The 21,283-nt window shown below is 39.6% G+C and overlaps 2 protein-coding genes across 3 annotated transcripts; both read right to left on the reverse strand.

Annotated features, from left to right (window-relative positions):
- Window positions 1–2,923: 2,923 nt before the first annotated feature.
- On the reverse strand, window positions 2,924–7,922 carry LOC102719478 (probable WRKY transcription factor 57). Of its 2 annotated transcripts, XM_015834875.2 has the most exons (4): window positions 7,426–7,922; window positions 6,286–6,432; window positions 4,792–5,301; window positions 2,924–3,449 (listed from the first exon to the last, which is right to left on the reverse strand). In XM_015834875.2, exons 1-3 carry the CDS (start codon window positions 7,737–7,739, stop codon window positions 4,809–4,811), a joined length of 954 nt encoding a protein of 317 aa, XP_015690361.2. In that variant the 5' UTR covers window positions 7,740–7,922; the 3' UTR covers window positions 2,924–3,449; window positions 4,792–4,808. The 2 variants fall into 2 exon arrangements, with proteins under 2 accessions (XP_015690361.2, XP_040377529.1); XM_040521595.1 differs by lacking the exon at window positions 6,286–6,432.
- A 6,243-nt stretch (window positions 7,923–14,165) lies between these two features.
- Window positions 14,166–21,283, reverse strand: LOC102719758 (alpha-1,4 glucan phosphorylase L isozyme, chloroplastic/amyloplastic). The gene is made up of 15 exons (XM_040521944.1): window positions 21,091–21,283; window positions 19,911–20,143; window positions 19,722–19,823; window positions 19,244–19,420; window positions 18,882–19,157; window positions 17,817–18,088; window positions 17,522–17,639; window positions 16,979–17,434; window positions 16,721–16,873; window positions 16,436–16,564; window positions 16,127–16,363; window positions 15,842–15,918; window positions 15,497–15,683; window positions 15,167–15,367; window positions 14,166–14,617 (listed from the first exon to the last, which is right to left on the reverse strand). The coding sequence occupies exons 1-15, from the start codon at window positions 21,281–21,283 to the stop codon at window positions 14,501–14,503; spliced, it is 2,928 nt and encodes a 975-aa protein (XP_040377878.1). The 3' UTR covers window positions 14,166–14,500.

Here is a 21,283-nt window from a genome sequence, read left to right on the forward strand (position 1 = left end):
GTCTTCAAATCTTGTGCTGTCAGTATCCATTTTTGGAGCAAAAAATGAACCACAAATGCACAATAATACACAGCTCTGGTGTTGGTGTCCAGCCCAGCCACCGAATCCGCCGTGTGGGCCGCGAGGGCGCTTTTCCGGCCCATGTTCCACGCGGTCCGTCTCCACGTCCGCGTGGGCCGTGCGCGCCCCGTATCGCGTTTGTTTCCGTCCCAACTCCCAACGCTACGCGGTCACACCGGATTCGAGCGTGCAAGCGTGGTGTGCAACCAGCCAACGTGGGCGTGATGGGATCCAGGTCCAGGCTGCGTTTGAAGGTGGATTAAGCATGACACAAGACTAACTGATTTTTAGTGGCTATTTTATGCTATAAATAATAGAATTAGTTACTAGCAAGTTAAAAATCTGCTAATAAGTTTTGTATATCTTTTAAAAGAACACAACATGTTCAATAGTTTAGAAAACATGCACATATAACCAAGGAAAAAATTGAAAAAATATAGAGAACAAAAGCAACCTAGGCCACGTTCGTCAAGAGGCCTAAGATAACTTAATCTTTTCGTTTTCTGCGTGCACGCCTCCCGAACTGCTAAGCAGTGTATCTTTTACAAAAATTTCTATAAAAAGTTGTTTTAAAAAATAATATTAATCTATTTTATATTTTAATAATTAGTAATTAATTAATCATGTACTAATCTATTACTACGTTTTTCGTACCGGATAAGTTATCTTATCCACCCATGAATGAACGAGGCCCTAATTCATGCTGTTATTGGCTTGGGCCGAGACGTGGTGAGTAATCGCCGGCTCGGTTAGCATTTTCTTTTGTAGATGTTCAAAGATTTAATATGATGTTTTTCGAACTAAATGTAGCCTAAAAAAACAAAAAAGAAAAAAAAAGAGGTCAGTGCAGTGGTCACGTCAAACAAATGTGAACGAATCCCGTGCAAAGCGACGAGGGTGAAGGTGCCCGATATACCTTCCACATGGACAGATGGACATCACCAGGTCAAGAGAAGAAGCACTCACTACAACTCCACTACTCTAGCTAGCGTGCCATGCGGTGCAACCGCGCCGCGCGGGCGGAGGGGGCATCTCCGTCTACGACGTGCGTACGTGCATGGCCGCACATATCCCCGGCTTCATCGCGGCATGTGGGGCATCACGCGCGGGCGCGGTGAGGCGGTGAGATTCCAGGGCATGGAGGCCGCTTTCCACGCACTTTCGCACCGACGTAGGTACGCGGTTTTTCGGGTCAAGTCTCCCCCCACCTTCGGGCTCCGGTTCACATGTACACGGTCGGTCAGGTCAAGTACGTCGTAGCGCAGAAAAGAATTAAAATTGACACACGAAAAACCTTTCAGGATTGTGTAGAGATGTTCTTTGAAATTTTATTTAGTTTATTAGTACCGCAGTAGTATTGGTGGCGTGTACTTTCGCTACTTGCTCCCTCCCATTTGCAATAAGTAATCGCGGCTACTTCTATCCTCAAAATAAAATCATTCTAGTATTGAACACATAACTATGTAAAATTATGGAGTTTTATTACTAAATTATATTACATATAATATATGTTTAAAAATTTTGAGACGAAGACGTCAGTAACTTTTGTTTCGATGGGTTACTAATTAATAAATACTGTACAACTTTTTAAATGGTTACACTAGGATCGATCAACGGAAGTTTTGTGAATTATTTGTATTTTCTAAAGAAATTATACGAGATATTAAAGTTTAAAAGAAAAGACAGTTTTGTAAATGCAACATACGGTGATGCAGAGTTCTTTTCGACCAGATTATTTTTGTATTTTGTATGTATGCTTTCGACCTGCTAAATAGTATATTTTTTTAAAAGGTTTATATATAAAAGTTTATCATCGCACCTTTATAGACTATAATTTCTATTTTATAGTAATTAATTTTATTATTGATATTATTAAATTTCTATAAAGTTAGATAACATTTTCTATTTCATAAAAAACACAGCCAGACTGACAGCCCTTGTAATATTGGGTCCGGGATCACACGTGCCCGTACAAGCTATATAAAGAGATGCTGAACGCAAGGGGAACATTCCATCCACATCAACATTAATTCAAAGTTGTAATAGCATTATTGGGATATGCCCTACTTCCTGCACACAGTTTTATCTAGGAATGTTTGCCTAGTTATGTAAGCTCCATTCATCGTAATATAACAATTTTTAAAGATGAATATGAATATAGGGAGTATATACAGGACAATACTCGTTGCGATATTTTTTCCTAACTATCTTAGGGTATGTTTGGATTCCCCTAATTTTTTTAGTCCCTGTCATGTCAAATGTTTTGGACACTAATTAGAGATATTAAATATAGACTATTAATAAAACCCACCCCACACTCTGGACTATTTTGCGAGACGAATATATTGAGCCCAATTAGTCCATGATTAGTGAATGTGATGCTACAGTAAACATTTGTTAATCAGAGAGTAATTAGGCTTAAAAAATATTTCTAATGAAATAGCATTTATTTATACAATTATTTTTGTTATCAGTCTATATTTAATATTCCTAATTAAGGTCCAAACATTCGATGTGCCAAAGGACTAAAAAAAGTCCATGGATCTAAACAGTCCCTTATATTTTTTTTGTCTTTTACCTAAGTTCGTCATCTTATATTTCTAATTTTTTTTTAACTCTGCAATAGTTAATTTCATCATTTATATCCTTAAATAACTTTCGCAAAAATTAGATAATCTTTCCTCGTTTATCTCTAGCTAGAAAAGAACACAGCCTCACTTGTTAATCCATCCTAGAAGAAACAACTTCTATAGATGAATTTAGACATCTATTTATATGATTTCCTCTCTTTTGATTCTTTTGGGACGAAGGTCATATAGTAGCTAGAGTCATATATGCATTGTCACATTATTATTTTCTGAGAATAAAAACTCCAAAATTGATCTCAGTTCAAGCCACTTGGAAAAAAAATAAAATAAAATGTCGAATATGATTGCCATTATACTACTACAGCACGACATTTAACAAAAGTGTAAACAGATATATATAGCTATTTATATATCTACACCAACCTACATGCACATTAACGCAGAAGAATATAAGTTAATTGACAAGCATGTCGATCTAGCTAGTGCTGCCAAGTGCATACACAGACTACGGTTAATCGGGCACATAAAAGTTCGCCACGAAAATTGAGAAATACTCCACCGGCTGGTGGCCTGCCAATGAGGTTTGCAATCACTTGTGGTCATTTGGATAACTAAATCTCCATCATTGCAATATGAAACTCTGAACTCCCAAGCCATTAGGTAGGTAATGACCGAGTCGGTGGATTCAGCAAGTGTAAATTAAAGAACCCTAGCAGTGTGATTTGCCTTCCTGCCAGCTGCCTTGCTCCGTGCCGCGAGAGATGAGATGACACTTAAAAATAGCTACATAGGGAGATAAATCTGAAATAAAATGTACACTTGAATTAGATTAGGTCAAGTCAATAGCATATGTTAAAATAATATATATCTAAGTATGAAACTATGAATGCGTTCGTACACATATTTACACCAATGAATACATATGCGTAAGTATCGCATCTTTTTGTGTATATATATATATATATATATATATATATATATATATATATATATATATATATATTCCAATAAGGTTGTTGAAGGAACATATCAGTATGTACTAGCATTGTAATCAGCATTTTATTCTCAAGTACTCGTGGCTACTGCAAGATCAATTGTTCATGCATGACACCATGAGAAAAGAATACATTCGAACCGAAATATATATAAGCAAATAATGATCGTGTGTAGAGATCCAAAAAGACTTGCCAAAACTAAGGGGATCATATAAATGTGCTAGCTGTCCTAAACACACCAACTACGTACTCCCAAAGTATTATATACATATGCACTCTCAAAAGGCATACAAATTAACAAAATTACAATAAAGCGGATATATGAACCATCTGTAAATATATGAAAATTAATATGCGATGTTATTTTTTTGATGAGTTGATCTGATCAAACCATATTGCTTGCCACTCTAGCTAGCCAGCGATCAAGTGAATTAAAATAAGAGTACTGTGCACATATGTTAATTAATAATTTCCTATCTTCAGTTCGTATATATACACCACCAGATATCCTTTAGATATTACAGAAAAAAATTTGTATGCAGTGATAAAACGGTGGCAACAATTAAGGGCATCGTCTTCAAAACTGAATAATATTGACTGTTCATGGTTTTACGTGTTATTATAGTGAAAACAAGATATATGCTAAAGTATTTCAAGCAATCAAACAACCATCAAACAAATATAAACTGCGATATAAAACATACTACCTCCTTATCAAAATAGAAAAACACGAGACATCCATATTCATATTATTAGGATATATCTAATCCGGTAGTTTTTCTATTTCAAGACAAAGGTAGTATATAATTTTTTGGGCTAAAATGCTACTCCCTTAGTTTTATAATGTAAGACTTTCTAGTCTTGCCAATTCATATGGATGCTAATGAATCTAAACATATATATATAAATTATATATATTTATCAATTGATGAATTAAGATAAGGAGGTAGTAAGTAGAATCACTATCCAATTTTAGTCTACTAATTAATGTGTAGTTTTATACATAATAATGAACTTAGTGTAGGGGCTAGTGTCTAAAAATTAAACTGCATGAGTTCCAAGTTACTGTACTTTAGCAATATCATAAATACGTAGTATCTAATTTAAAATCTACTAGATATTTCAGTGAGGTCCAATATATATTTTACCATGCCCATATATGTTTTCATCCCAGTCTTACTCCAGGAGGCACAATATCATCAAGTAGCCCCTTGTCAAACGAAACAGCCGTGGCCACCGACGGCGGCGGCGGCGGCGGCGGTGGCGCTGTGGTCACCGCCGCCTGCGGGCTATAGCTTGGGCGTTGGAGCCCCTCGCCATTGTTCAGCTCTTGCAAAGACGTCGACATCGAGTTCACGGTCTCCGACGATGGAGGGTTAACCTGCGGATGCAACCGCGGCAAGCTGTACAGCAGCCGCTGCGGCTGCGGCAACTGCGGTGGCGCCGAGACGAACGCCGACATTTGCTCAGCGAGGGCGACGGCCGCCGCGCCGTGGATGTGCGCGGCGACGGCGGCGCCGCCGATACCGCGCTGGAAGGAGGCGGTGTGGTGGCAGTGCTGGCCCTCGTAGGTGGTGATCACGACGGAGGGGTCGTCGGAAGACCGCTCCACGCGCTTCTTCACAGTGCATTTGCTGTTGGTGCACCTGTAGTAGCTCCTGAGTCAAGCAGACCATTTTGTTATATATCTCTTGTGTTAATTAATTGAGCCATAAACAAATCCGTATTTAATAATCATGGTGATTATGGCACATTAATTTGACAAATTTAACTAGCACATGTATGTATATATAGAGTTGGCAAACATAATAGAAAATATATTGGCACAAAAGAATAACTAACTCTTCAATAGATCTAGCACGCATGAGATTTATTTCGGTCCAACAAAAAGTATCTCGAGATACCGATACCTCAAGGTACCAAATCATTTCTCATCATTGGATCTAGCTGAATAAGATGTGCATGGTTAAATCCAATGATTAGAAACGATTCGGTATCGCGAGATACCGGTATCTCGAGATACTTTTTGTTGGACTGTAAAATTGCTCGATAAAAAATATTCATACTACACAGTATTGATATATCTAGTTGCACTGGTTCTGTCAAATGTACCCACTTCAGTACCTGCCCCATAAAACCGGGTTTGGCATATTCATTTCTAATATAGAGAATATGTACTAAATGGTAATAAAATGTTATACTTTAATGAAGAACCGGATGAAAACAAACCTGTGTGAGAAAAATGCCATTAATTAAATATCTAAATGGCTAGCTGATCAGGGAAAACACCCAGATTAATTAGTCCTATTGATATTCTAGGCTACCAAACAACAACACACTTCAATTCAAACACTTGGCAAGGTGTTTATACTGTACAGCGCGCATTCTTTGGCACACTGACTGCACGATCTTGATTGTTTCAAAATAATTTTGTCCACCAAAAAAATTAAAAACAAATGGTTAATTAGCAGTTGTTCAGAAAGATTTTATACGTACTAAGCAATCAAAACCTCCCCCATTCTTTTTTTCTCGAACGCAAAACCTCCCCATGCTTGTGAGATAAGATGCACACATATGAGATATGATCGATCGATGTATGTATGGACAGAACATGAAGCGATCGATCGGTCATGCACACTCACCTTGGGAATGGGCTGTTCTTGACAGCCTTTTGCCCATACTTCCTCCACCTGTAGCCATCCTCGAGGTGATCGATCTCGCTCTTGGTCATGAACGCGAACCGCGGCTGCCGCGCCCTCTTCTGCCCCTTCTTCACCGTCGCCACCGGCCTGACGCGCACAATTTAACACATGCAGCGCCAAAACTTATCAGACCGTAATTCAGAACCGCCATGAACAAAAAAAAACTAAAAACTTGGTAATTTTCATCAGGGAAACCGCCACGTCATATCATATCATCCTATCCTACCGATCGATTCGCTGCAAGCTGCAGTAGCATGGCAGCGTGGGGTAGCTTCTGATCGGTGTGTGCATGGAGTGCAGGGTTTCATGAGTGCTTCGAACAACTTGGCCAAGGTAAGACAAAGAAATTGGTCGGTCGGTCGTCAGGTCAGTGTGCTGCAGACATGGCGACGTACGTGTAGATAGCCCCACCGCTCCTCCACTCCGCTACCAGCAGCAGCTGCAGTCTCTCTCGCCGCCAACCATGCAGATTTCAGATCACGGCCGATGCATGAAAATTACCCCCCAAAAAAGTTCTTATCTCAACCCATTTGGGACAAGATTAATCGCAAACATGCACGAACAAGATTAATTAATCAAGAACACCAAACAGAAACTGGTTGCAAGCCAGCCAAATGAATCGAAATACGCGTATCCGTATGGATTGTGTAGGTTACGAGTGATGATTAATTTATTGCATACGGTGGTACTTGACGACGACGATGAATAGTGTAATGAGCGAGAGATCAAACGAAAAAGAACAAGAGAAACCGCGTGAAACTTGGAACAATCTACGCACGCAAATCGCGGCGCGAGAGACGACGACGACGCGGCACGGCACGCGGATCTGCGCGAGCGTGCTAGCTTCGCAGGGTTTTTTTTTTCGTTTATTTTTTTACCGGATTGTCCCTCCCCGACGCGGAATCCACGTAAACGTGTTGCAATTTGCAACGAGAGAGAGAGAGAGAGAGAGAGAGAGAGAGAGGGAGAGGGAGAGGGAGAGAAGCTCGCGTGAGCTAAGCTCCGCCGCTCGCCGGAGATGCAAACGCCCGCGGTTACGTCATCTCGCAAAACGAACTGACGCACGCCACGTGTACTTACGCTGGCTCGGCGGCGGGAGGTTGCTTGCCGGGCTCGCCGCTGGAGCTGGACGACGCGGCGGCGCCGTCGCCCGATCTCGCCGGCGCCTCCTCCTCCTCCTCCTCCCCCTCCTCCGCCCGCGCGGCCGCCGCCGCCGTCCCCGCCACGTCCTCCATCAGATCCGGCGCCGGCACCACCATCCCCCCGGCCCATCCACCCAGCTCCGCCAGCACCGCCGACGAGTACTCCGCGAACACGTCCCCATCAAACGGCGACCACTCCCCACCACCACCACCACCGACCCCCTCGTCCCTTCCGCCCGCCGCCCCGGCCATGGCCACCGATCAACCCGCCCGACCGATCGATCTCGCCAATCCTTCAAGCAGAGCAGCAGCAGCAGCAGTAGAGTGGAGTGCAGTGCAGTGCGGGTGGGATTTCTAGTGTGGGGGAGGGGCGCGTTGGCGTTGGAGATGGAGGCGAGCATTAGTAGCAGCAGCATTAGTATTATTTTTTTTTTGTGATTTTGGATGGATTAATTAACGGAGAGTAGCTTTCGTGATTTTTTATCGGTGTCTGGAGTAGACGCGTCGATGGAGGTTAAAAATTCTGGAGCTTTTTTTTTTTTATCTCTCTCCCACACACGGTGGGTGAAGGGGTAAAACTGTAAAAGCCAGTGGACCATGGTTCGTTGATCACATTTTTTTCTCAACAGAAGAAAAAACACCATGGTTTGTTACCTTGTTAATGTTCTTTTCTGCTTATTACCGGAGAAATGGCTGAGTGTGTATTCTGAACTTTGTATATTTGGGTTAAATTTTACTCGGTGTTTAATATACAACGCCGACATGGCTTAGTTAACTAAGTATCTCTCGTTTTTCATGTATACGTTTCTCAAACTGCTAAACGGTGTATCTTTTGTAAAAAAATATTTATAGAAAAATTGTTTTGAAAAATCATATTAATTTATTTTATATTTTTTTAAAATTAATAATTAATTAATCATGTACTAATCTATTAGTATATTTTCCGTGTCCTACGTAGCGAACGCGGGCAAATCTTCAAATAAAAACACGCCAAATCAAACTCAAACATTGCAATATGTACGTAGTTTTCTAGGGGAAATTTCTCGAAATAAATAGAAGTTAGAGAAGGGAATGTTTAACCAACATATCCACCGTCCATTGACCTATTCTCCTACGAGGTTACACGTCATAAACAACGAACTGACCACTGCTTAAATAATTCGATCTGCAGGTCGCCTCTCTCGGCGCCATTAGCTGGATTCCTACATGATTACAATACTGTTTTTACGAATTGATGAGAGGCTAATCAGGGCCCCACACCGACGTCTCAGTAAGGTATTATAACACACCTTCTAGTCACTGTAGGATCGAACAAGATCAAACAAACCTATCAGAGGGGAGTGAATGGTAGGGAAAAACAAAACCCAAAAATCTTTCGCGGAATAAAGGATTACCTCTGTCGAAGAACTTGACGAAGACTTGCTACCTTGATCACGTCGCTCCTGTGTCGCCGCTACCTTGATCGCGCCGCTCATGTGCCGCCGAGCAGATCATCGAATCGCGCCACTCCTATGACATCGATCGGATCGTCGGAATCCAAAAAATCACCAGTAGATAAAAGCCAAAAACGTAGATTGAATGATCTTGACTTTATTGCATCAACTGGTATTTACAAAGTGCACCAACAGCACTCCTATCAAAATCGTCGATCTAGAATCAACAACTAAGTCTCACAAAAGCACACCGGGGGCATACCCCTCGGTCTCTATTTATATCGAAAAGTCTATCACCAAATAGGAGTAGGACTCCTTATACTAATATGGCTCATCTCTTAGTTTTCCTAATCAAATCCAACATGCCAAAATCAGTCGTGCTACAGTAGTCCGACTGCTACAGTACCCGCCGCGCTACAGTAATCCGATCCGGTTGCTACAGTGCCGAGCGCTACAGTAATCCAGTTGCTACATATCGTGCGCTACAGTATCCGACGCTGCTACGGTGTCCGAACCTGTAGCAAATTCCTTTCCTTTTCTCATCCAGTTTTGATCCGATTTACTTCCCGATTTTTCCGGCGCTTACACACACAACATGTGAAGCCCGTTACGATTCCATCCCACACGGTGTTGCTCCACCATGTGCCAACTCGTATTCAATATCGTCACCTGACATCCTCGATCGTCCGGACCTCAGCTCCTCCCTGAGCCTAGTCACGATCCCACCGCCATTGACCGATATTGACCTCAAGTCACCTGCACAACTAGAGACAAACCAACCGTTTCCGAGCACAGATATCGCAACCTGACTCACATTAATTACACACACTCGCACCAACACCTTAATTGTTTCCAAACCAAATTCAATTTATAAACCAAATCGCAAGCCAATTGTTCATCAGAAAATATTAATCATGCTTATGATATTACAACATGCATACAACGAACTGATACAACCCGAACTGTTCCATGAAAGGAACCACTGAAAATTAAGTTCCGGAGGAATTAGAGAGAATATATATGTGGTCGGGAATCTATCAAGATAACTTAAACTAGTATTACTAGTTATTAAACCTGCTTTAAATCACTTATTTAATTGGTCCATTTCTTGGGGCAGGATTGCATTATTAGTTAATTAATATGGTACTCTTTTTCAATTATAAATGTTTAGAGTTTAATACAAATTTTGATTAAACTTTTAATATCTTTGGTCATCGATTTAATATTAAAAAAGTTTATGATTGTTTGGTTGTCGAAAATAATGACGTGTAAAACAGATAAGAGGGTGTAATATTTTTGAACAACTGTATACATATATTTAAAAATAGTAAGTATTTGGAAAACATTTGACAAAATATTATCATATACAAATATATACATCTTTAAAAACAACAACAACTGGAGTGATTAACAAAATAAACCAGACGGGCAAAAACAAGTTTTCAATAACTTTATAGCTCTACTCCATAGTTAGAGGTGCCCATTTTTTTTGTTTTTTTCCCAAAAAAAATGAAACGATAAATTTGCAAACGAAAAAAGTTTGTTAATAAAACATTTTTATACATGTTCTTACTGATCTAATAGCAAAATTAAAAATAAATTATGATAAAAAAAACTCTAAAATCAACATTAAATTTAAAATTAAAAATTTAAATTATGACTTATAAGTATAAGTATAAATGAAAAGACGAGGGTAAGAACGTTGGGCGGATTTTATCAAAGAAGTCTTAATTTAGATATGTTCTTTTAGCTGACTAGATGATAAACGAAAGATTCTTTGATTTTGTGATAATACTTCTAAAGCTTGGAAAGTTATTTAAAATATTACTACTCCTGCGGAAGCTTTAGCTCCTCATCACATTCCTCTTTTAGAAAATAAAGCTGCATATATTTAATTTCACATGTCCGTTTCCATTGCGTCATCGAACGATTTGAATGTGCCAACAAGATCTGTCGAATCGACAAAGTAATCTTTCGCCTTTTCTAAATTGTTTTTCAGAAAGCACGGGTGAAATTAGTTTACTGATCATGATTACTGAAGCATTATCTCTAATTAATTACCACCGTCAGTTAATTTACTTGGCTGCGAGGGTAGACCGTGGAAAAAGGACGACGGTGAAAAGAGATGCGAGGTGCGGGTGGGGCCCACCAGAGAATCATTTTTGCACCTAACTTGACCCGCACGAAACCACCTCTCCTGTCCCTATTGTCGATTAATCACCATCAAAGGTAAATGTTCGGTTCATCCATTTTTAACCAACTGAAGCGGTTTGATTTTAGGGTACGCGTTAAGCGCGACATAATTTTTAAGATAAAACAAACGTCTGATTTATACTCTAATTTTAATTTATTCAGTTTCTTACTATCTTATCACATATGTTATACACTCGATAGAGTTAAATTTGTCTAACTTGTGCTTTCGTTTTCTTCGTAGTGTGCCACGTTATAGCTTAGTCGTAGTTAATTCTGCAACCAAAAATATTCTGATGTTTAATTCACACTTAAATTTGTGATTCTACAAAACGTTTAGTTTACGTTTGTCCTTTGTGATGGATATAAATACATCAAACAAAGATATAGTAGTACTAGATGCAGAACATAATTAAGAACTTATGCCCTTCAATATTATTATTATTATGTACCTTTGTAAAATTATTATTTGTTCTATCCCCTCTACATGGCTTGCGATGGCGACCTGTGCGTCGCACACAACAACGTAAAATAGGTCTCACATGCATGTGAGGCTAGGGACACCATCTCATTCAATGTGCACACCTAACCATAGATATCCATCTCCCTAATTTTGTATGGCAGATGGCCACATAAAAAGTACTACAAGTGCACACTTGTAATTAACGCAAATTATGGCCCCTAGGTGTGTTTCAGTTGATCACATGTGGACTAATCAACGAAGAATCGGCCGATAAATTGTACTGTGCCAGGTCCATCTTTTCACTTTTCTTTAATTTATATGACAAATTTTAATTTTTTAATCTTAAATTTATAGTTACATCTGTGGTTTTTTCAGCATTGGTTTTTAGATCACTAAGAATATGTATAACATTTTTATTTTTATTTGTAAATATGACATTTGGTTTTATCGTGAAAAAGTCAAACAACCACCGCTATATATGAAAAATACAGACAACGGATGATGGTGGGTTATTGCCAACTGATATATTTATAACGAAAGATAATTGTGAATAAAGCTTTTTATACAAATGTTCTTAGTTGTCTAGGAGCCAATGTTGAAAAATGAACTATAATAAAAAATATAAAATTAACTCTAAATTTAAAGTTAAAAATTCAAATTTTGTTTTACAAGTAAAAAAATATGTGAATGGAAGTTTAAGGGTAAAAATGGAATTCACCGATAAATTAGTCGACGATCTGTATATATGCAGATGCGCACCCCAACTTCTCCTTATTTTCTCCCTACCGTAGTGCATGCTGTTGTTTGATGGTATTACCTCCATAAAGACATTTTTTCTACGCGTAAGTCTAGGTTAGTGTGGAAGTGGATTTTTTTACGAGGCATTCTACGTTCCAAAATGAAAATATTTATAAAATTTAGATCATGATATAAATATTTTATTGATAACACCATTTATCCCATCAATCATTTCATATTCAAAATTCTTTTCATTTTCAGTCTCATCATTTTTGGCAACAACTTATATGTACCATTCAAATTTTTAATTCTAGAATTAAATTTTAAAGTTGATTTTGAGTTTCTTCACCATAGTTTATTTATAGCATTTGCTATTAGAACGATGAACACATTTGTTAAAGTTTTACCCATATTTTTTTAATTACTAATTTAATGTTTTGTCTATTTGTTATAAGGGAAACAACTAGGCTATTTATCATCACCTACGCTCTCACTATAGTATTCTTCTCAACATTAATCCCTGCTAAACACTAGAAATTACTACTACTAGATAATATATAAATTACTATAGTTTAGAACGAAGTTTTTTTTTTTGAGATAAGTTTAGAACGAAGTTAGTGTACCGAGCAGCAGCTAGGGGTGCCGTTTTGATGGCAACATTTTGGAGATGGTGGCGTGCTGTTTCGGGATGATTTGAAATGCATCAGCTGTATGAGATGTGGCTGGCCACATTTCTTTTCCGATCATGCATGGCTGAACACTACGGGACAACCACTAGCTAGCTAGTGACGCACGTACGGTTAATTCAAATCCAGATTCAGATTTTGTGCAACGAAAAAACAGACAGAGAGATGAGATCAGAAGAGAAAAGGCTGCATAATCTTAAGCAAAGATAGCTCAATTTCAAGGCGTGTAGTAGTGGGAGCGAGAGAGGGGACAAATCATCCGAGAGGGGGACCTTTTCTTTTCACCTTTTGGCCTAAAAAAGGCCAGAGAGGCCGTCGGTAGATAGATAGATAGATGGGTGTGGTCCATCGAACTCGATGACCATATCTAATCCTCTTATCTCTGCCCCCATATCTCCTCTCTAATATATATATATAAATTGTACATTTGTTTAAGTTGAGCCTATTATATATTTCTATCGATCCTTGGTGATCCTAATCCTTTCGTTCTAGTATATCCCTTTCTTCTCGTCTTGGTGATGAGAAGAACAAGAGGTGGAGAAGAAGATGATGCTTTGAATGCTTTGTGATCTTGGGGGTGATTAATTAAAGATGGCACTAATTAAACCACCCCCACCAATGGATTGATCTCACTATAAAGAATATTGGTGGATGGTGGAGAATCTGAAGATGTCATGCAGAGTAGCAGCAGCAGCCTACACCTAGCACCTTCTTCTATTTTCCTCTAGGATGGGATCACACGGCAACTGATCACCCCGTTTGAAGTGCAGAGATTGGGATCCTGCATGAACTTTCTCGTCAAAAGGCAAAGGGAGAGATTAGAGAAGAGGTCGCAAAAGGCTATATCAGAAATGGGCTGACTGGGCTGGGTGTTTCAAGCACGTGAGTCTGTAGTGGGCCCGAGCGCGACATGGCCCCTTCGCAGTGTCGAGGCCCACCTGTCCAAACGGCGCAACAACGGAGGAAGGCATTTTTGACTACCTTTTCTATAGGAAGGCTCGGTAGACCGGTGTGGTCCATGGCTCCCTAATCCCTATGATGAAATGCCTCCAAATGTGCCCTTTAATCGCTTCTGCTTATGATATGAACCTAATATAGCCATCTAGCCATGATCCTCGCCATCATTCAGCATATCCTATTCTCCTCGCTTGCAAAAGGCAAATATCCCGCTAGTGACCTGAGATTGCAAAGGAATCCACACAACTAAGCAACCCCACCAACCAATCCCCTTCCTTCACAATAGTTCATTCACTTCAAAAAACCAGAGCACATGAGCAGAAGCTGCTAGAGATCACAGGTAAACAAGGGTGTTTTCAGGCTAGGTGACACTGCTACAATGCATGGTTCCAGCGTTTTTATCGATGCCTGAACATGCGTTTGTCTACACAAAACTGTGAGCTAGCGAACCATCCTGCTGATGAAGGAGCTGAGGCAGATGCCTGCTGGCTGCTGTCACACCTTGGCACTGAAGGTCGCCCGGCTGGGAGCCGCTGGTGTCCTCTTCTACGGCAGGATGACAGAGGTGATGTCCCAGATGTCTTTGGCGTACTCGTGGATCGTCCGGTCGCTACTGAACTTGGAGGAGCCAGCTGTGTTCAGGATCGACATCCTTGTCCATAGCTGCACGGAGAAAAATGGATGTGTGAGTAGAAGGGTGGAGAATTTTGAATGCCCATCTGTAGGTTGGAACAGGTTATTGACAGTTGAATGCCCATCTGTAGTCAGAATAGAGGATGCTAGTGTAATGTGAATGCAAATCTAATGGAAACTATGATGGTATGATATATCTTAAAACATGTTGCGCCAAGCTGGGAAAATGGACGAAAGAAGAAACAAAACAGAGCAGTTGTCTGATGGGAATCAGCCCCAACGTTCTCATCAATTGCTCGATTAATTTCCATAGGGAGCATAGGAGCACTTGTCTGATGGGAATGTCCTAGCTATGTAGTACATGAAAGCTCCTCTAATAGCAGGTGTACGGTGTACCGTTCAGTAAGATCACCAACAACCATATTTTCTTACAGTCTACATTGTTCTTTGAATATGCCCATGCTTATGCGATTTGACAATTCATAATTCTAGTAAACTGGTTTGAGAACATAACAACAACGATTTTACTATACAAGTTTGTGTATTGTCACATGCAGTGCACAAAAGAAGAGAACTTACTTTCTGATTGCGGTATGCTTCATCAACCTTCTCCTGGCATCCAATGTAGCTGGGGAAATCTTTGCCAACAAGAAAATAATCTGCACGTCCATAGCCTTCATTTCCTTCCAGAGAACCCATCAATTCATCGTAGTTGTAAGTTCCAAAGACCCCACTGCGGACATATTTCTTAACCTCTTCGAATCTTGGGTCAGGCACAAACTACAAGTGAACAAAATGACATGGTCGTAACGTTGCTTGAACTACTCTGTTTGGTTCATGCCATTAAAGGAAAATAAAATATCTTTGTGAGCTTGATCATAAACATGGGTACATGAACAAGAGTGGTACCTTTCCCTGGGCTCTCTCTTTCCTTAAACCAGCAATTTCATGTGCCTCAGCACCAAAAAGGAAAAAGTTTTCCTCTCCAACCTCCTCTCTGATTTCCACATTAGCACCATCCAAAGTTCCAATAAGGATACATCCATTCATGGAAAACTTCATATTGCTGGTTCCACTAGCTTCCATTCCAGCAGTACTGTATGAAATTAAATTTGTGGTAACACTTCTAAGTGGCAGTCTGACAAAAATTCTAAATTCTAATAAAAGAACAGGGACATGAAAATCCACTTCAACCAATCTAGGCAAGATAGTTTTTATGTGAATTTGCAGACAGAAGTGTAGTTAAATTATTACCTGATATGCTGAGACAATTCACTGGCGGGGATTAGTGCCTCAGCAACACTAACATTATAGTCTGGAATGAATACAACCTGGATAACAAAAATAATACTCAAATTTTTAATTGGTGACTGTAAGTTTACTTCATCCCAATTGTCAATAATATAACAATTAGTTCTCTAATTGCAACATAAGGAAATTATTGTGTTACAATGATCGCGGAGCTATTAGTCAAAGCCATATTGCTATTGAACAAAATGAAAATTAAGATGCAAGGGAATTTGGGGGGCGGGGAAGTACCTTCAACAGATCTCCAATTTCTGGATCATGATTTACCGTAGCTGCAACATCTGTAATAAACTTCACTATCCTCTTTGCCTGTATGTAAGTGGCAAATGCTTTCCCACCAAATATGCATACCCTTGGAACAAAGCTCTTTACTCTGTCTTTTGCACTCATTTCTTTCATCTTCTTGTAGCGGTAGACAATTCCAAGGATATTTAGCAGCTGCCGCTTATATTCATGTATTCTTTTCACCTAAGGATCCAGGTGCCAAAAACTAGGTCAAACAATACATGACAGAAGGGAAATGCTTAATATAAAATTTACCTGCACGTCAAACATTGAATCTGGACTGACGATATATCCTGTTTTTTCTCTTATTAGAGAAACAACCTTCATCTTATTAGCCTTTTTAGCAGCACGCCACTCTGATTGCAGATCCTCATCATCAGCAAACTGTGGAAAGATGAATATCAGAAAAAAAAACATAGAAAGATAAAATTAACAGAAATATATAAAAGTAAGGATAGGTAATAATGAAGTGAAGGAACTATTTAAAAAGGTGCATCACTGAAAATCAGAGAAAGAGACAACTGAAAAGTCAAGAGGTACCTTCTTTAATTCTGCGAGCTTATCAGTGTTCAAAATCCAATCATCAGAGCCTATCCATTTTGATATTATTGCACTTAATTCAGGATTACAAAACCGAATCCAACGTCTAGGAGTCACTCCATTTGTTTTATTTTGAAATTTTCCAGGCCACATCTGTCAGCAAAATGGGAGGATGGTGAATATCAAATTATTAGATGATTATAGAAGCATGAAAAAATTGAGAAAAGTATCCTAATTCCAAATTCACCATGTAAATACCTCATAGAAGCTGTTGAATACGTCTTCTTTCACAATTTCGCTGTGAATCTCAGCCACACCATTAACTGAATGCCCACCAACAACACAGAGGTTAGCCATTTGGACAACTCTTGGTAATTTAGGATCTGATTTTACAAATGGATCTAACTCATCCTCAGGTTCCTCATTTTCTGCCTCCACAACTTCTTCAGAATCTGCCTCCACCTTCTCAGGGTCCTCGTTTTTCTCTACTTTGGACACCGTTTTCTCCTCAACAACAGCAATAGGCTCCAGAGATTTGACAAGCAGCTTTTCTTTCAATTTAGCAGGAGATTCTTTTTTCTCTTTTGGTTTTACAAATAGTTTGGCAATAGAATCAGGAAGGTCAATGTTATCTAAGATCCTCATTTCTTTAATCTTCTTTTTTAACAGTGAAGTATCTGCCGTTCCATATTTTGAGATGATGATGTTCATCAGCTGTTTCAAATCAGGGACAAAAACAAGAAAACATAAGTGGGCGTAAGGAGAATAAAGCTGACTGAGTATGCTTCGTGCATGTGGTACCTCCCCATCGATTTTTTCTATGATTTCGACATGTCGAGGAAGAAGTTTCTGCATTATGTCCAAGCTCCACTTCTCAAGAGCTTCAGGAAGCACCGTGTGGTTTGTGTATGCCACAGTTCTAGCAAAAATTCCAAAATTAGTACAATATTTTCATGGAGGACAAATGAGGAGGTAGGATAGGTTTATTTGGACTGGTGGAACACAGTTCTAAAAACAGATGACTGGTGGAACACCGAAACACATCAAATTGCAGTCTCTAATAGATTTCAAGATTAGCTAATTTGGCGAGGAATACCTTTCTGTGATACTCCAAGCCTCATTCCAATTCAATCCTTTAACATCAATCAATATTCTCATTAACTCAGGAATGCACAGTGTCGGATGAGTGTCATTCATCTGAACTGCAACTTTAGATGGGAAGTCCTCCCAGCTGAGAGAATCACCAGCTCTCCTCTCGAAACGAGCAATAATATCCTGTAGTGAAGCTGAGCATAATGTATATTGTTGCTTCAAACGAAGAACTTTCCCCTCTGGTGATTCATCCCCAGGATATAATACGTGACATATCTGTCATGATGAGAAAACAAGCAAATCAAACTTAAGCTATTAAATAACTCATCAAGTTTGACCACAGCGATGGCAATGAGCAATACTGCAAATCGATAATGTGGCACAAAAAAACTACTGTAAACCATATAAATAGATAGTACTAGTGAACATGTTGAGGATAGGCCAATATGACCCCTAATTGTTTTAGAACTAATCCAATAAGTCAGTACCGTATAGAGCCTCATCTTTTCGCTTCTGCTTATGATTATAAGCCAAAATTTAATTTTTAACCTTAAATTTGGAGTTGATTTTGGAGTTTTTTTTTATCATAGTTTATTTTTCAGCCTTTGTTTTTAGATCGTTAAGAACATGTATATAAAAGTTTTATTCATAAATTATTTTTATTTGCAAATATGTCGTTTGACTTTTCAGGAAAAAAAATCAAACAATGAGGGACATAATGTTTTTATCCACACACCCTGCACAAAATACACCATAATTGAGCATGAACACGCAGTATTAAATACAATTCACATACCATAAAGTATGGGGCTTCCACTTCAAAAGCCATTTCATCATGTGCTAGTCTAGTAGATACGAACATGTACAGTCTTAATCTAATTATTCAGAGTAGCAATATATATGGATTTTTATCTGTGATTTAATTAAAGAATGTAACCTATTCTCAAACAATTGTTTAAAACAAATCAAAATGTAATTGGGTGTGTGAAGATATCTTTTAAACTTTGTAATAGACTGTCGAAGAGTTAATGTTTTATGCTGCCAAGGAGAACTTGGCAAAATAATATACCTTTTCAGCATTTAGATGAGCCTCATATGCACCTGCATGATCTCCAGCATTAAAAGCTTCCAAATCAAAATCGTGTGATGGTACTGTTGTCGACCAAAGACGAAGGTTGTTGGTAGTTTTAGTCTTGTAGCCAGGAATAGGGATATCGTGAGCAACAGCCTTAATATTTTCCCCTCCAATCCAGTGCTTCCTCCCATCGGTGCCTTCAACCACTTTACCATAGAACTTCACAGGATATGAGACATCATTTCTTAGAATCTCCCAAGGATTTCCCATCTGGAAGATAAGCATGCAGTCATAAATGGCTAGCCACTATAATCAATATATCAACATAATCAAAATTCTGGAAAGAATATTAGTACCTCGAGCCAATTTTCAGCTACCTCCTCCTGACCATCCTTAGTTATAATTTGCTTAAAGAGGCCATGTTTGTATCGAAGTCCATATCCCCATGCTGGATAATTTAGGGTTGCCAGAGAATCCAAGAAACAGGAAGCTAGCCGGCCTAGACCACCATTGCCAAGGGCAGCATCTGGCTCCTACTTGATTGTAATTGCAAAAGTAGCATATCCAGGCTTAATATTTCTAGAATTAGGGAACTCTATGCATCAATAAGCTATAGGTGGAACTTAATATAGTCACTCAATCTGATAGCTACATTAAGAACAAGTTGGACAGTGAATCATGGTAGAAAATGAACATTGCCTGTCAGATAGTTTCAGAACAAAGGGAAGGAAATGAATTAATAATAAATGCTACTTCTCGTGTATTTAAATAATAAATTGCATGAAACATATTTGATGTGGACAAATATCCAAATCCCTTGTAGAAATCCCTTACCTGGGTAGCAACATCCTCTAGGCTCTGTCCAAGTTGTTTTAGTGCTTCTGCATATTCTCCAGTTAGCTCTAGATTACCAACAGCATTTGTGAGAGCTCTTCCCTACAATACAAAAAAAAACAACCAAAGAAGATGCATTGTATTCAGTGAAAGGCAATAGATGAGGCTAGAGGAAGCAGCGTGTGAGACCTGTAAAAACTCCATGGACAGGTAATATGCTTGCTTCACATTTGTTTTGTCATAATAGTCATATGTTGCATTCCAATTCATTATCAGAGTATCAAGAACGCTTTTAGCAGTTGCATGGTAAGCTTTTAGGGGTGAAAAGTGCTCTGGGGAGAACACGGGCGTGAACTCTGCATGGTGCTTAATGTTTGATGCAATGGTAGAGGAATCGATGGAATTTAGCACACTTGGAATCTCTGCATTACAAGAACAATAGTTTTAGCATCCAAAAATCTCTCTATATATTAAAAGAAAAGGGATGCAAACTTAGGAATAGTAGACATTATCAGTCAAAACAAAATAACTGTATGAAAATAGTTGTGTTGATGTGCATATTCTTCAACTTCCGAACGCCCTGAATATTTAGCACTGTCCACAAACCCTATGATGGTTCTAGTCTTGAAAAGTTGTCTGCTTAAGTGGTCTAGGGATGCAGATATGGGTTAAACTTTGATTTTTAGGTTGTAATCCTATTATGATCTCCCTTTCTGCTTGATCAAGGGTCAGGATGATTGACAATGGTGCAACTTTTGCCTGTTCCACTTGTTATTTTCTTCTCTTGAAATACTACTAGAATGACGTGCAGATCTCCTACTTACTCTTGGGTTAAAAAATGGTCATACTTTTATCCTTTTCCACGAAAATTGATGGTTGCTATCAAGCCTTACTGAATTTCTGCCTTGGTTAAACGTTTCAACCACCTCACGGGAAAACTAAGTTTTAGTATATCGATCATCTTCTTGGTTATTATCATTTTTCATTTCAGTTGTACTACTATGTTACAACTACCTTCATAAATCAACCCTGCATGAACATATATTGAAATCTAACATTATAAATTTCGGCTGCCCCATGACATCAAGTAGTGAACAATTAGGATGCCCCAGCCCCACCTAGTAGTTTCACAGAACTTACTGTTTGGGAATCAGAATTCCCATTTCAACGCACTGAATCATTACAGTTCAGTCAAAACACCGCCCAGGTGGGGAAGCTCCCGCGCCACCGCAATTCCGACCACACCGCGCACCCGGCGTACCAGGGATCACGCATCCGCGCATCGCGCCACCAGTCAGCAATTCCAACCACATTACACCCAACCACCACCGCGGGAACCAGAGCTACCGGGGAGGGCCCAGCCGCGTACCTTCCTCGGGCGACACCGACCCCTGCAACCCGCGATCGCTCGCCACGCTCCGCACCGCCGCCATCCTCCGCTGCCGCCGAGCCTGCGGCGCGGCCCCGCCGCGGGCGCCCACGTGTACTCCCCCGCCTCCGCCTCCGCCGGAGAGCGGGCGGGACGCGGTGGCGAGCTGCAGCGGCGCCGAGGCGGTAGCCAT

The sequence above is a fragment of the Oryza brachyantha genome, chromosome 3 (assembly GCF_000231095.2).
Source record: "Oryza brachyantha chromosome 3, ObraRS2, whole genome shotgun sequence".
In the NCBI taxonomy this organism is placed as follows: Eukaryota; Viridiplantae; Streptophyta; class Magnoliopsida; order Poales; family Poaceae; genus Oryza; species Oryza brachyantha.

Excerpts from the sequence above, each read along its gene's own strand:
- LOC102719758 (XM_040521944.1), bottom strand. The coding sequence starts at position 21,283 with ATGGCTACCGCCTCGGCGCCGCTGCAGCTCGCCACCGCGTCCCGCCCG. Across the intron at positions 16,874-16,978 it reads TATTCAACAGCTTCTATGAG|ATGTGGCCTGGAAAATTTCA; the intron begins GTATTTACATGG and ends TTTTGCTGACAG. Across the intron at positions 15,684-15,841 it reads GAATTGTCTCAGCATATCAG|TACTGCTGGAATGGAAGCTA; the intron begins GTAATAATTTAA and ends AATTTCATACAG.
- LOC102719478 (XM_015834875.2), bottom strand. The coding sequence starts at position 7,739 with ATGGCCGGGGCGGCGGGCGGAAGGGACGAGGGGGTCGGTGGTGGTGGT. Across the intron at positions 6,433-7,425 it reads CCTCCCGCCGCCGAGCCAGC|GCCGGTGGCGACGGTGAAGA; the intron begins GTAAGTACACGT and ends TGTGCGCGTCAG. Across the intron at positions 5,302-6,285 it reads AAGAACAGCCCATTCCCAAG|GAGCTACTACAGGTGCACCA; the intron begins GTGAGTGTGCAT and ends TGCTTGACTCAG.